The following is a 14,654-nucleotide window of genomic DNA, read 5'->3' on the forward strand; positions in this document are numbered from 1 at the left end:
CTGATCTCATACACGAGCAAATAATAATATGAAAACTGAAGAGCATTTTTTTCTTTTAGCCTTCAGAGTTGAACTAGGTATCTGTGAATATTTAATATATAAAGACTAGATTCCCAGTACTTTTGTAAATCTGGAATGCTAAATTGTAGCTTTATTCTCAAAATAAAATTGTGGCATAATTATTAAAATATGACATTACTTTTGAAAATATTATCTCTTTTATAGAAACGTTACTTTTTTTCCCTTCCACCTGACCGACTGTGTGAACGATGGAATTACGAGCAGGAAAACTGTTTGTGTGTGACAAATTCGGTTTTCAATGGAGTCCTCAAGAGCACATGGCTGCAGGCGTAACCATAATCATGTTGGGAGTGTATTTGAGGCTGCTGAGTGAATTTAATCTGTGTTTTTTTTTTTCAGTTGGGGGGTGGGAGGATGAGGGGGTGGTGGATGATTTGAAATGGTCTAATTTAGGAAGCAGCTGCAGAGACAGACTGGGCACAAGTATTAGTGTACTCTGTTTGTATTTAATAAATAATTCACAATCTAAGTTGTGCTTTACGGTAAAAGAGAGTGAAGATTACAGGAAAAAACTGATGATATGGACGGAAAAGTAAAGGAGATGCAAACCTGCAGGGAGTTAGGGAGGTGGTGTAAAAACAGACTGAGAGAGTTGCAGAGAAACAGAATTACACACATACAGAGACAATCAGATAAACATAGACAGACTTTATTGGAGTGAAACGAGACTTCATACACAATTTAAACAAATAACAGGAAGAGAAATGCAATTTTCTGTCTATCTTGGATCATAGAGTGAGATTTCTTCTGCTTTTGAAAAGTGGAAAAGAGAGGTTACCAGTTATTACATGTCTGAGTAATGCATCCATTCATGGGCAATGCAGGTGCCCCCTAAAACACTCAGGTTTACTACAAATTATGTAGACCTACAGATCCAAACTAATTAGAATGAGTACACTATTACAACATGACACTATGAAAAGCCTCTATCTTGTGGTCTAACAGTGAAAAAAACCTACTTTTGAGACCTTTGCCATTTAATTGTTTTACTGTTTTATAATGTTACAGCTTTATTCCTAAAATATGATACATGATTTAGGCATATGATTTAATTCTTAATATATTAAGAATTTATTCCGATAAACAAGTAAAATAAAGATATTATAATAAACAACATATATTATATTATAAACAACATGATATTATAATTTAACAATATTGTTAAAAGTATTACTGGTTATTGCTCTGTGACTAGCAGTGCAGCATTCTTCCTGATAAACACCGGCGCCATCTAGCGTCTATCTAGGGTTACGTCAAGTGCTGCACAATTCTAGGGGGTGGCGTCATCACGTCAACCTTGACGTTGTCGTACTGTGGACTCGGTGCTTTGCACTGCATCGGCGGGGACGTTAGCAATTTATCCAGTTACACTGATAAACTGATTGATTTAATAAGGTATGTGTTAGTCATGTGTTCTGCTGCTGCTTTGCCGCGTATCCGTGTTTTCACTTATGTAACTTTAAGCAGAAATTAAAAATGCCACTCAAAGATATCTACATGGGCTAACTTTACTTGCTAATCCCTGCACGCCCCCGATTTGTTGCACGCCAAACTCGTATTGTATTGCTGACCATTTTAACTCCGTCTGGGTATAATCTTAATAAAAGCTTAGTGTGAATGGTTTAAAAGACATGTTGCATGTATAGGAAGCGGTTATGTTTAATTCGGCATCATGCAGGACGTCATTTGGGTTAAATGTTGTACTGTGCGTGCTTTGCCCTGGTCACTGTCGTTAGTACCAGGGGTTATCTTTATTTTAAGCCAAGGCTGGAGGGTGACAGCAGCCTATAGACTGACCTGTGGTTGTATTCGGTGCTGTTGTGGTCAGATTTGACATTTTCTGTTAGCTGCAGCTGCCTCAGACTTTGAGACTTATCGCTTTTTCTCAGAGTTCGCCGACTGTACTTGCAGCGACGTCGCCTCGTGAGTACAGTGGAAAAGTAACGGACGCTTCTTAGCCGTCCCAGTTAAACTGAACCTTATTCACAACCACCTCGACATCAGTTGCATCTACCTTGTTACTGTTTGGACTCCCTGCATTTGTGCTTATCAAATCCGGGGCCTCATTTATGGAAAGGTTCTCGGGTTGGTGCTGAGCGTTTACCTGTTCATTCATGGAGCCATGTATGGAGTGTTACAGTTCTTTTAAATGGGAATGCTGCTTAACCTGACTTATTATCAGTGCTGCTGCTAATAAACAGTTTTAACAACTAAGCCAAGGTCAATCCAAGTGGACAGTAACTAACAGTTATATCACAATACTGTATTACACATGATTAGGGTGTAGTAGGATATGTTGACCTGTTTGATCTGTTTGACCTGCTCTCCTCAGGCAGGAGGCTCCGGTCCATTCGCACCAGAACCTCTCGCCACAAGAACAGTTTCTTCCCCTCTGCTGTTGGACTCATGAACAATAACCATATGACTGTTCCCACCACTAACACATGACCCTACACTGTGTTCACTGCATCATTCCATGTTTGGCACTGATCACCACTTGCACTCATGTACATATCTATCCTCTTAGCACTTTTAATTCTTATTTTTATGTCTATTTAAGAGTTGTATAACAGTATGTTTGCACTAAGTACCGCAGCAATTTCCTAATGTTGTAAACCTGCTCAACATTTGGCAATAAAACCCTTTGTGATTCTGATTCTGATTCTGAAAGCCAGGCAGTCCATATTTCAAAGACTTGCTAGTTTCTAGCTCTATATCCCCCCCCCCGATCTTCCTAGACTCAGCTAGAGAAGCTCAGTATGATTCATGATCGAAATAACCTGTATTTACTTCAAATGTTGCTTCAGTTTAGCTTCTCAGCTCATCCTTTGACTGAAACAACCCCCTTTAACCCTGCTTTCCTCTAATTGGCCGCTTTCTGCAAACAGAAGGTACATGGCAAGTTGAGTAATGTGGGATGGATGTAGTCTGAGTTACTTTAAGCAGGAGTACACTGTGTTTGCGTTTACTCTGCTGCTGTATGTCCTCAGATCAAAGATGGCCCTCACACTAGTGTCCTCCAACAAGTGCGCTGGCGGCTTCCAGAAGGTTTTTGAACATGAAAGGTGTGACACATCTTCAGACACTCCTTTGGCCTCACCTTCAGTGACTTTCTCATGTGTGTAAAAGTGTATAAATGTGACAGAAGAGTGCACTAACTTGTTTGTATTTACTCTGTGCAGCACTGAGCTGAAGTGTAAGATGAAGTTTGCAGTCTATCTGCCTCCAAAGGCTGAGACCGACAAGTGTCCCGTCATGTACTGGCTCTCTGGTGAGTTTTTGAGTCATTGTTTAACTTGATCCATTAGATTAAAGTCTGTAAATGTTAAACATTTCTGTCTTTTAGATTAGTTAATTAGTTTTCTCTTGTTTAAAAGCTTAGTAAATAAATCGACAGGAACATCCTGACTCGTATAATGCATGACAGGTGCTAAGCAATGCATTGTTTGTTTAACTGGAGAAGAGAAAATAGACCTGAGAGGGCAAAAAGCTGGAATTAGTATCAATTTGGTTAAAAAAGAGAAAAAGAGCATGATGATGATTTTAATTTATAGAGTTTACCCTCAAATTTATACCTGTTAGCTTAAGATTTTTAAGTTTGCTAACCATGCTAAATGATTAGCTGAAAGCGATAGGTGTATAGTTATGGACTACAGAATTAGCTAAAATTAAGTGGAGAAATTGTTTGCTGAAAGAAACAAATAGCTGAGAGCAATTAATAGGTTGTTCAATATTTTTAATTGTTAAAAATGTAAAAAATGTGTATTTATCAATATCCAAAAGTAGCTAACAGCGTAAAGTAATCTATTATCCAATGAAAAAAAATCTATAAATAGTGGCAACATTTTTTAAGAGTAGCTTCAAAGTAATGGCTAAAAAGATGGCTATGGGTTAGGGGTTAAGGGTTAACTGAAAAATGCTCAAGTTGTTTGCTAAAAGTAATGGAGATATGTTTAAAATGTAAGGGTGAAAAGGTGGTGGCATAACAGCAAATCTGGTAATAAATACATGGCTATATTAGCTTTTTAGGGATATAGAAATAGCTATGTAAATTGTGAAAATCTATAAAGAAAATAAAAGTTCACTGTGATGGTAACAATTAAGCCTCAGTCACATTGGACTGTGACGAGGAAGAATCTGTGATTTCCAGGTAAGTGCACTGGATTTTTTTACAGATTGGTCTCCCAATCAATAGGCAACGAGATCTCAAGTCGCACTAATTGTTGCAGTAATTTTGTTCACTCTGTGGTGTCTGACCACTGTTATCCTTACGTGGCTCAGTCACCCAGGTTTTCCTTCTAAATTACTGTAGTATGAACGATAACTTAAACACAGCTTAACTGTTGAATTGTGTGAAAAATGTTAAAATATTGACTGATACTGATTATTTAAAAATTGTTGTGAAGTGTGAAATCAAATGAACATATTTGGACAGCCTTCAGAAGATGATTTGATCATAAGCTATCATGCCTGTTCAGAGGAGTTTTCACCGTCTCTCTGCAGGCCTGACGTGCACGGAGCAGAACTTCATCACCAAAGCCGGCAGTCAGCTCGGTGCTGCGGAGCACGGCATCATCGTCGTAGCTCCAGACACCAGCCCACGTATGTTCACCATCTGATACTAAGCACCTCAGCATGAGTGCACTTGCGTCTTTGTGTTGATTCCCACAGTTTGTTTTGAAGTCTTGATTCTGCTCAGTAAAATCTTTCCCTATGAAGGTTATGGTGGGGTATCTTCAGCATCTTTAGAGCTTTTGTGACTGACCAACCATCTGTCATCCCTCCTAAGGTGGCTGCAACATCGAAGGCGAAGATGAGAGCTGGGATTTCGGCACTGGTGCTGGTTTCTACGTCAACGCCACCCAGGACCCGTGGAAGACCAACTACCGCATGTATGCCTACGTCACCGAGGAGGTATGATGGATTTAAGTCTTCCACGCCCAGCAGCACCTGAGTTTTTCTTAAAGCTCCTGTGATTTAAATAGTCTGCCTTGTCTCTGTCAGCTCCCTAAACTGATCAACGCTAACTTCCCCACCGACCCAGAGAAGATGTCCATCTCTGGCCACTCAATGGGCGGCCATGGGGCGATCATCTGTGCCCTGAAGAACCCGGGGAAATACAAGGTACTGTACTGTTCAATTGTGCAAGAGAAAAGGCTTCATTAATGAGGGCAATTGGTTAATCTCTATAATTTCTAACAGATTTAAATTAGTTTTAATTTTAATTCTGTTTTTTAATCATAAATAACGTTTCCTGTCATTAATTTGTCAGTCTGCTTCTGCTACAGCTTTTAATAGTTTTTTCTATGTGCCACGGATAATGAAAAGTTGTGAACTGTGTATGTCATTTTGACCGTTCCAATCATCAGACAGATTATTAAGTTAAATGTTTTAAGTGTATCTGGACACACTAATTGAAATATTCTACATCTACACACTAGATGTTTGCTAACGACTCTGACTTCATTCTAATTGAATTAAAGCTGCGTAAACCCTGGAAGCAATCTGCTCATCACACCATGGGTAATTTCGTTAACGACCATTTCTTTTTTTAAAAAAATGGTGCAAAAAACAAATGCATAAGGACAAAAACTGTGATGAAAATCAGAGCTAATGAAGATGTGTAGATAGGCTCAGATAGACGGGATTATAGAGGCGACTGCATTAATTAAATTTTCAATTTTATAAAGTGCTAAATCACAACAACATTTGTTGCCATCAAGGCACTTTATACTGTGAGGTAAAGACCCGAGAATTAAAGAGACGTAATGTGTGGTGGATTCTTTGGTTGTAGGAGGTTTTTATGTCTCTCTTGCTCAGTTATGTAGTTTGCCCAAGTACTCTTTTAAAAAGCCAACACTAATGAAACTAGTAAATCACTTCTCTTTATCAGATTTGTTTCATTAAAACTCCAGGAATCTCTGTGGAAACATTTTATTGTCACAAAATATCACATCATCAGAACTCTTGCATCCTGTCAGCCTCGGCTGTCCTCTCTCTTCACTTTCCATCAGTAGAAACACATTCTGAATAACTGAAAGATGCTGATGGATCCTGATGTGTCTCCTGCAGGCTGTGTCTGCATTCGCTCCCATCTGTAACCCGATGCAGTGTCCCTGGGGACAGAAAGCTTTCTCAGGGTACCTGGGCCCTGATAGGTCCACATGGGAGGTAAGAGCGCTGAAGTTTGTAGCCAAAGAAACTACTAAAACATGACCCCTAAGCTGCTGGATGAAGAGAGTCAATGAGAGTGTCAATAAGGAGAATTGGGCCACCAGAGCAGATGAAACGGGTGATAATGGAGCATGATCATGTGACTTCTGCAACTCGTCATTATTTCTTTCAGGCGTACGACGCTACCGTGTTGGCAGCTTCGTATTCTGGTCCTCAGCTCGACATCCTCATCGATCAAGGCCGAGACGACCAGTTCCTGTCAGCTAGCCAGCTTCTGCCCGACAACCTGATCGCCGTCTGCTCCGAGAAGAAAATCCCTGTCGTCTTCAGGCTGCAGCCGGTCAGTTCCTGTAGTCTCTACAAAGTAAAAGCTCTGATTCTTGTCAGAGAAATCAGAAATGTCTTCAAATAAGTTGCACAGCAGCTGAGAAAATGAATTTTATTTATTTCTGATCCTCATATTTATGCAACACCTGATCTGTGTCACTGCATGCTGTGTTTCCTTCTGCAGGGCTATGACCACAGCTACTTCTTCATCTACTCCTTCATGAACGACCACATCAAGCACCACGCCAAGTACCTGAACGCATGAACAGCCGCCGCAGTTTGACCCCAGTCAGATCACTCTGACCCTGCTGCTCTGCTGCCATCATTCACCTTTTGTCTCATTTCTTCTCTGACTTCCTGTACCACTGAGTTCACTGAGTACCCGTTTCCTGGAAACAAACCAAACCATGTCAGCTCACTGACATTTCGTCCCACTTAGAAGCCTTTGTGCCTTCACTGTGAAAAGCACTTATCAGAATTCTCTGAGAAGAGAAACTTCTGTGTTTAGTATTTTTGGGGGAGCTGTGGTTACAGCCACAGCGTCTCTAATATCAGGAAGTATTCCTGTGACCCGACTGCCAGCATGTGGATTTTCTTCTGGACTCGGAGCAGAGACTCGTCAGTCTTTCATCAGAATAAAATAAAAAAATAAATCTTGCTGATGAATTTTGGTGTTTTGTCTTCATTGCATTGCTGTTGAGTGTTTAATTAAATTTGATTTCTAAAACACCAACTTAGAACAGTCGCCTCAAGACGCTTTATATTGGAAGGTAAAGACAGTAATACAGAAGGAACCCCAACCACCAGATGAACCAGCACTTGTTGACAGTGGGAAGGAAAAACTCCAGAACCAGGCTCAGGGAGGGGCCGCCATCTGCTGCAGTCGGTTGGGGGAGAGAATAAAAGACACTGTGGAAGAGGGCCAGTTTTAGTAATTAAATGCAAAGTGGTGTATAAGCACAGATTAAAATAAGGCGAGTGAAGAAGCAGCAGCCTGGGTCAAGCAGTGTAATGAAGAAAGGTTCACCTGATCCATCAGCAATACCAACAGAACGTTTTAGGCCTAATCTTAATTGGGTGCCTGTAAGTGAGCAGTCTGAGAGTGTAGTGCTCTATTCGAGTAATATGGTACTATGAGGTTTTTAAGACCTCATATATATAGTCATCTTTGTGACAGCAGTTATATAAAATGAGCTTCAAAGCTAATTCCAGCTTTAAGGGGTTAACATTTCTTTCTTGCATCCTTTGGTCATAAAATGCATGCTGTTTTTTTTTAAACTTCAGAATGGCTAATACTACTTTTTACATTAAAAAAAAATACTCAAATACAGTATATGAAGTTTCCCAAACTTCATGTAAGGATTTACTTTGACATTTTTCCTTTAAATTAAATAAACAGTTCATGTTTTACCATTTAGAGATTTTTATTTCACTGTTTCAAGCCCTTTGGATTGATTATGTCCTCCTTTATCCTCAATTCATCAAATGGTTGCTCATCTGTCAGCCTGGTTCTCTACCTGTTAAAAGGGAGATCTTCCTCCCTACCGTTGCCAAGTGCAACTTAGTGGTTAGCACTGTTGCCTGGTACAAACCCAGACAGGGTCTTTAAGTATGGTGTGCACGTTCTCTAGTACTCTAGTTTCTCCTGCCACCAAAAACCACGCTATATTAATGCTGCCCAGTTTGACCCAGGAGACTCTTTCAGTATCAGAAATGATGCATCAGTAGAGTCAAATTTTAGAAATATTCAAGGGAGGAGAAAGAAAAATTATACAAAAAATGATCCAACAACAGACTTTTGTTTCAGGTGAGGTCTTTACTGATAAAGTGAAATACAGTACAGTATATACAGTATTCACAGCAGTTAAGGCGACGTTACAGGGACTATTCATGCATGTAGATTTGAGTTGCTGTACAACAAAAATTACACAAAGGTTCACAAAGTGTTACAAAAGGGTATATTACATCCAAATTTCAACAAACCTGAAAATAAGTCACATAAAAAATAAATGTGCTCCCAGTCAAAGTACAAAAATGTGAGTACAGGCTGTTTCTGGACAAAAGATTTGTACAAAAGATGAAACATTAAAACAAAAAAACACTGCTTTAGGTTCAGCAGGCACACATTTACATATTTTACAACAGCGTCACGTTTGGAACCTTAAAGGATCAGTGTGTAGGAATTAGTGGCATCGCCACTCTTTAGCCCTCTTAAGAGACAGTGTTTGGTTTGTTCCTTCTGATCTCACACTTGATGGTGATCATACACCTATAATAACACAAGTAAATATTACATTTCTACTAATAGCTCCCGGTAAACCCCACCACACTGGCCCTTTAACTCTCCATCTCATTTTCAAAGGTGACTTCAGATTTGCTCAGTTGCCAAAACAAAGATATAAATACAAGTTTAAAGTGCAGATTCTGTCGGGGAAGCAGCCAGTTTGGTTTTATTGCTTTTTCCCAAAACGCTGTGACATGATGTGCACACATCTGTGGAAAACGGCATGATTATGTGAAGAAATGCAGACACAGATTCAAAATAAGCAAACTGGAATCATCCGGCTCTGTTACTTATGTCACAGCTAAAGCCGACATGCTAATCCTCATAGTGGTAGTTTTCTCACTGTACTGTGTTATATTTATTATTTATTACATTGATATTAAGAATGTAATAAGCATGTTTCCCTGCATGAATCAACAACTTATTGCGGGGTGGAGGGGTATGCATGCCTGTGTGATCTCAGGTAGGGTCATCCCAAGGCAAATTGGTCCTGGGTGAGGGTGACAGGCTAAGAATGATTTAAAACACCCCTACGAAGAAGAAGCCATCAGACCAATTAACTCAACTGAGAGAGGGGTTCAGGGGCTGTAGCCGCAGTAGGGCCCCAGTAGTGATGGCACTCCCAGTAGGGAGTGGCACCCCATTCAGTACTTTGTGGGCTGGTTGAAAGTGAGCAGTAGGGGAACTGGCACCCTGATCCACAGTTGCTAAAACTCATTGTAGGGACGAATGATTACATTCTTACCCTGTTCATCAACTCAGGGCAGCAACTGAAGGAACAACATCATTGATACAAGCAGCAGAAATGAGGTTCCTCTGATGGATGTCTGGGCTCTCCCTTAAACACAGAACTCAGTCAATCAGAAACGCTCTGAGTAATTTTTCCCCCTGCAGAAACGTAAACCAGCTGAGATGATTAGGACATCGGACAAAAATAAGAGATCATGTCTTTTGACTGGCCTGGGAACCCCTCGGTCTCCCTCTAGATAAGCTAGCAGCTGGTGGCTGCTGCCCATGTGGCACAGATAAGTGGCAGTAAAACTGATTTATTGATGAATAAATTATGGTCTGTTTTTGTTTTACGAAATGTAATCCCTAGGTAAAAATAACACTGAGCTTTTTATTTTCTTTATTTTTTTTTCACCAAGCTGCCCAAAGCGTTGGGAAAAAAAGGTGAAAAAACCCATGAATGTATAGATTATTGTTATGAGGAGCAAGTGCTAATGTTTGCTAATGTGAGTGTTTCATGGTGAAATATACAGTACATGAACAAACAAATTCAATATTAGAAAATCCTTGTGATAAATAATATGTACACAGGCATACAGCACATTTACAATAAATCCTTTATGTTTTATCACAGGAGAGAAAAGGGTTTGTTTTGGCAACTGTCAAATCTATCCAGTGGAAGCATTTATCTATTTATTATGGAGTTCTTTCTAATTACTGCTGAATCTTTAAGTAGCTCAAGCTTTGGATTCCAAGCTGCACAGGAAAAAACAACAACAAACAATTAAAAAAAAAAAAAAAAATCTTAATCCCTCATTCATACAAGCCTGCTGGTTAAAGAGTGTTAGACGCTTCATGTGGTGACATTCTGGCATTTAGGAGGAAAACATAATGTAATGCTTGTTTTAAAGGGGCAGTAAGAAGATTTATGATAAAACACCGTTTTGGCAGTTCAACTTTTCTGCACCGCTATAGTCCAGCCTTTTATTTTTTTTTAAACCAAGCTTTTGTCAGTGTTACTGCTCTGTGCTGGTACAGTCTTCACTTCTTACCTTAGAGATGTGCAATATTTTTTTTTCACCTGGACTAAGACTGAGAAAGACAGATTTGGAATTTTCTGCCTGGAATGAATCTCAGAAGGTGAACCCTTCTCCTACATTTCTTCATTCTGTCAGATATTATAAATACTTAAACTTGACTAACTGGTTTTTAGGCTGTGCACTACAAAGCCAAATTGACGGGTTAGCGAATGTCTCAAGTGCAGCCCTTTTTAAAAATCTGGTCTAATGACCAGGGTAACTTATACTAAACATATAACTAACTGGTCATTTATTTTATATCCTGTACATTCCTGGATAAGACTGCAGTAGGCAGTAGGTGGTTGGTTTATTTTGTGAATAAAAACAGTCAAATCAGGTGTCCCACATTCACTTTTATGCTAGCACATCTGGAGCCTGAAGCAGCCGGTGTTAACCCAGGACGCTGATAACCAGTGTTGTGATATGTGATGACTGTGGTTTCAGGTTTTGCCGAGCCAGCTAATGCAAAGAAAAAGTAGCTTTGTTAAACTTGCTTCATTGCATAAACCTTAGTTTCAGAAACAAGTCCAGCACTTGTCTGATAAGTAAATCTGCCAAACAGTACAACATAACTGTTGTGTATAAATGCAATCACACAGCAGAGGCTGATCAAAGTCCATAATAATGTTATTCAAAATAATACTTCCTACTACCCCCTTAAAATCTCAGTCTGAACCAGGTCTGCACAACCACATGTTTCAAAAGACCAACCAGCAACTGCCTTGATTTCACATGCACTCATACCCACACACACACACTGATACTGTTGACATAGCAGGCTGTGGAATGAAGGGCCAACAGTGAAGTAAACCCAAACCTACCCTGAGTCACACAGTCTCTGATCTCACACACCAACAGCTCTGACCTAAACCTCAGAGGGTAGAACCAGTTCACTCATGAGCCCCTCATGTGCTCAACTGTTCAACAGAGGAGCATTTCATTTTAACATCTTCAAATTGACTGCTAAGCAGCAAAAACCTCATTAGACTCAAGTTTTTAAACCTAGGGATGTTTTTTTTAAACATAGTGTTTTAGTTAAAAAACAAAAAAAATGGTAAAGAGTCTTAACTAGCTGAGACTGTCTGAGCCAGGGTGATGGCTACATGAAAATCTCATCTTCACACACACTTCACCTGAAATATAAAAGTCACATACAGTTTCGGGTGGTCTACGAGGCCTGAAGCTCAGACATAGACATATTACTCAACAACAGGGCCCCGGGCACAGACCCCTTCTACAGTGGAGAGTGACGTCATCCAGAGCCTCTAGTCTATATATAATGGGGGGTTTTTTTTTGGTCAGTTTGTTTGTCCTCATGGATGTTGTCTATTTTTTGTCTCTTAAAGTCGTTTTGTGTGTATTAGTGCAGTGTTTCTCTGTGGTGTTTTTTGCAGTTTCTTTGTAGTCACTTGTTGTGTCTCACTGGTTTTCGAATCCTGCTCCAAACTATACAGTAAGGGTCCTGGCTAGACCGCCCATGCTAAAAAAACAAGCCCTGGAATGGCGCAGCTACGTCTGCAGCCTGTTCGCAGCTCGGACACAAAACATTTCACTGCATGTTGTACTCTGTATGATGTGTGTATGTGACAAATAAAGCTTGTTTGTTTGTTTGTGGTTGTTTTTTTTGGTTTGGTTAGTTTCTGTCTCTTTGTTGTTGTGGTGTGACCATCTGTTGTTTTTCCTTCTCTTAGTCTCTACAGATGCAGATTTTTGTTATTTTGTGTCTCTTTGTAGTCATGTTGAGTCTGTTTTGTGTCTCTTTGCGGGTAGTTTTTGTTTTGTCTGGTTGTAGTCATGTCTCTTTGTAGTTGTCTTTTGTCTCTTTGTAGTTATGAGGAGTCTGTTTTTTATCTTTTTGTGGGTACTTTTGGTTTTGTTTCTTTGCATTCTTTTTTTGTCTCTTTGTAGTTATGGTGTTATGGTGAGTCACTGTTATTACCATTTTTTCGTTGGTTGTTTTGTGACCTTTTGTAGCTGATTTTTATCTCTTTGTAGTCACCCTGGGTCTGTGTTTTCTTTTCTTTTTTTTTTAAATGTTCCAGATGAAATTAGCTGATCCCTTCAAATTGGGGCTCTGAGCTGGGCCACCCTGACCGTGGGTCCCTGTAGCTGTGCCTGTAGGCCTGTTCAGTAATTCATCCATGACCACAGTGATGCATAATGTTCCCTTGACACACTGACTGGTTTTTGCTTTTGTTTGTTCATTTGTTCCACTACCACCACATGTTTTGGCACATTAGCAAATTGCATCTCATGACAAATACCACAATAAGTAGTAGCTTCACGGACCAAGTCCGAAAACGTTTCCAGGTTCCTTATGTGAGCGCTGACTACCAACACACGTAAAAGGATGGAGGGTAACAAAATAATCACCTGGACTTTAATCCATCAGAAGCTTGAGAAACACAGATTAGTGTCCCCAGACTAATGCACACTCAGACCTGCCTCATGGATGAGCTCCACACAAAGTCATACTACTAAAAATGTATAAAACACATACAGTTATACCTAAAATATATTAGAGAAAAATATTTTGGCCTTCTTTTTTTTTGACTGTATACAACAACTCAAGCGGCTTTTCTCTGCATCTCTTTATATTATAAATAGTTTCGTGTTTAAATACAAACTGCAGGTTTCAGCCGACTCCCTCTACATTAAGACTAAAGTATTTTGGTTTTATTCTTTTCAGGGTAGTGAGAGCAACACACTAATTACTCACACAGTCCAAAAACACTTCACCAGAAACCTCAGTAGGAAAAAAAAAATCTGTAGAAACATAACTGATAATTTAATAAAAATCATTTGCTAACGTGTGCATAGACAGCATGATATAACCTGGTGAAGTTGGTGCGACTGCAGTACGCTAAAGGCTTTGGCTCCAGCCAATCCGCTCGCAATTTAGAGTTCAATCGTGGATTTAAAACAACACATTACCAGAGCCACAGTCAGAGAAAGAAAACATTGATTTTGAGAGAAAAGATGCATTTTTTTTTTTTAAAGAATGTACCAATTAAGTTGTATTAAAAAAAGAAAATTGAGGTAAATAATTGAATGGAAGAATTATAAAATCATTATTTCAAAAGAATAAATCTATATTTTGTATAATTTATTATGACATTTTCTAAAGTTTGAGCCTTTTCTCTCACGTTATTTGTGATATTTTCCCCAAACTTTTCTGGTTCTACTGTCAAAATCCAATTTCACTTTCTGTCACAGTGGTCTTCATGGTTCAAAAGTATGGTACCAACCAGTGTAAGAAGATGACATAAAACAAACAAACAAACAAAAAACCCCCCGATAATTCGAGTTTTCTAGCACACCCTTGGCTTGGCACGATGGTAAAATCTTAATTGTCCAAAAAACTGTCCTCTTATGAATTAGTAGATAATACACTTCTGATGGGTTTAGTTCCCTTAACACCATTTTTATCCTTGAATACTATTTTAAAAAACAAAACAAAACAAAAAAACACTCTGTTACTTATGTTCATGAAGGATCGGAGGCTTTTTTTAGCGTTGTGTGAAATCACATCAGCGATTTGATCTGGGTGTGTGTCTGTGGTACATGTCAGTCGGTTGAAGCTCCGCCCATCTTTGCTGCTCACGTCTGGGCAGAGTGTCTGGGGGAGGCCTCATCCACCAGAGCCTGCACCGTGATGCACACTTTGACCAGGCCTTTCTCCTCCAGGATGTGGTGAGGAAGACACAGTTTGTCCTGGAAGAGCAAAAGCAGGGAGGGAAAAAAAAAAAAACAACAGGAGAGAAGAAAGAGAGCAAGAGAGAGAGGGAAGGAAGAAATGTGGGAGCAGAAGTAGAGACAGGAAAGAGACAAAGGCAGCACTGGGTTTAGTCAACACTTAAATCTAACGTCTGTTAGTGCACGTATGTCTGCACATTCAATACGTGCAACTCTAGCTTCGCTTTAGCTTAGTGCTGCTTTTCTATTGAGATTTAGTTTAGAGTTTATATGTAACGATGCAA

At 39.5% G+C, this 14,654-nt stretch overlaps 2 protein-coding genes across 4 annotated transcripts in view; one reads left to right on the plus strand and one right to left on the minus strand.

Annotated features, from left to right (window-relative positions):
- The first annotated feature begins 1,320 nt into the window (after window positions 1-1,320).
- esd (esterase D/formylglutathione hydrolase) lies at window positions 1,321-7,248 on the plus strand. 2 transcript variants are annotated; one of them, XM_005475273.4, is made up of 10 exons: window positions 1,358-1,476; window positions 2,889-2,972; window positions 3,072-3,146; window positions 3,264-3,352; window positions 4,585-4,683; window positions 4,871-4,995; window positions 5,086-5,205; window positions 6,154-6,252; window positions 6,428-6,595; window positions 6,767-7,248. In XM_005475273.4, exons 3-10 carry the CDS (start codon window positions 3,079-3,081, stop codon window positions 6,845-6,847), a joined length of 849 nt encoding a protein of 282 aa, XP_005475330.1. In that variant the 5' UTR covers window positions 1,358-1,476; window positions 2,889-2,972; window positions 3,072-3,078; the 3' UTR covers window positions 6,848-7,248. The 2 variants fall into 2 exon arrangements, with proteins under 2 accessions (XP_003449550.1, XP_005475330.1); XM_003449502.4 differs by lacking the exon at window positions 2,889-2,972 and having other exon boundaries at window positions 1,321-1,476.
- A 1,130-nt stretch (window positions 7,249-8,378) lies between these two features.
- Window positions 8,379-14,654, minus strand: part of lrch1 (leucine-rich repeats and calponin homology (CH) domain containing 1) — a 96,351-nt gene continuing 90,075 nt past the window's right edge. For both annotated transcript variants that reach the window (XM_019353092.2, XM_003449547.5), the window contains one exon: window positions 8,379-14,388. In XM_019353092.2, coding sequence (XP_019208637.1) covers window positions 14,275-14,388 — 114 coding nt within the window. In that variant the 3' untranslated portion in view covers window positions 8,379-14,274. The remainder of the gene's footprint in view (window positions 14,389-14,654) is intronic.

Source organism: Oreochromis niloticus, linkage group LG16 (assembly GCF_001858045.2).
Source record: "Oreochromis niloticus isolate F11D_XX linkage group LG16, O_niloticus_UMD_NMBU, whole genome shotgun sequence".
In the NCBI taxonomy this organism is placed as follows: Eukaryota; Metazoa; Chordata; class Actinopteri; order Cichliformes; family Cichlidae; genus Oreochromis; species Oreochromis niloticus.

Excerpts from the sequence above, each read along its gene's own strand:
- esd (XM_003449502.4), top strand. The coding sequence starts at position 3,079 with ATGGCCCTCACACTAGTGTCCTCCAACAAGTGCGCTGGCGGCTTCCAG. Across the intron at positions 4,684-4,870 it reads AGCTCCAGACACCAGCCCAC|GTGGCTGCAACATCGAAGGC; the intron begins GTATGTTCACCA and ends ATCCCTCCTAAG. Across the intron at positions 4,996-5,085 it reads ATGCCTACGTCACCGAGGAG|CTCCCTAAACTGATCAACGC; the intron begins GTATGATGGATT and ends TGTCTCTGTCAG.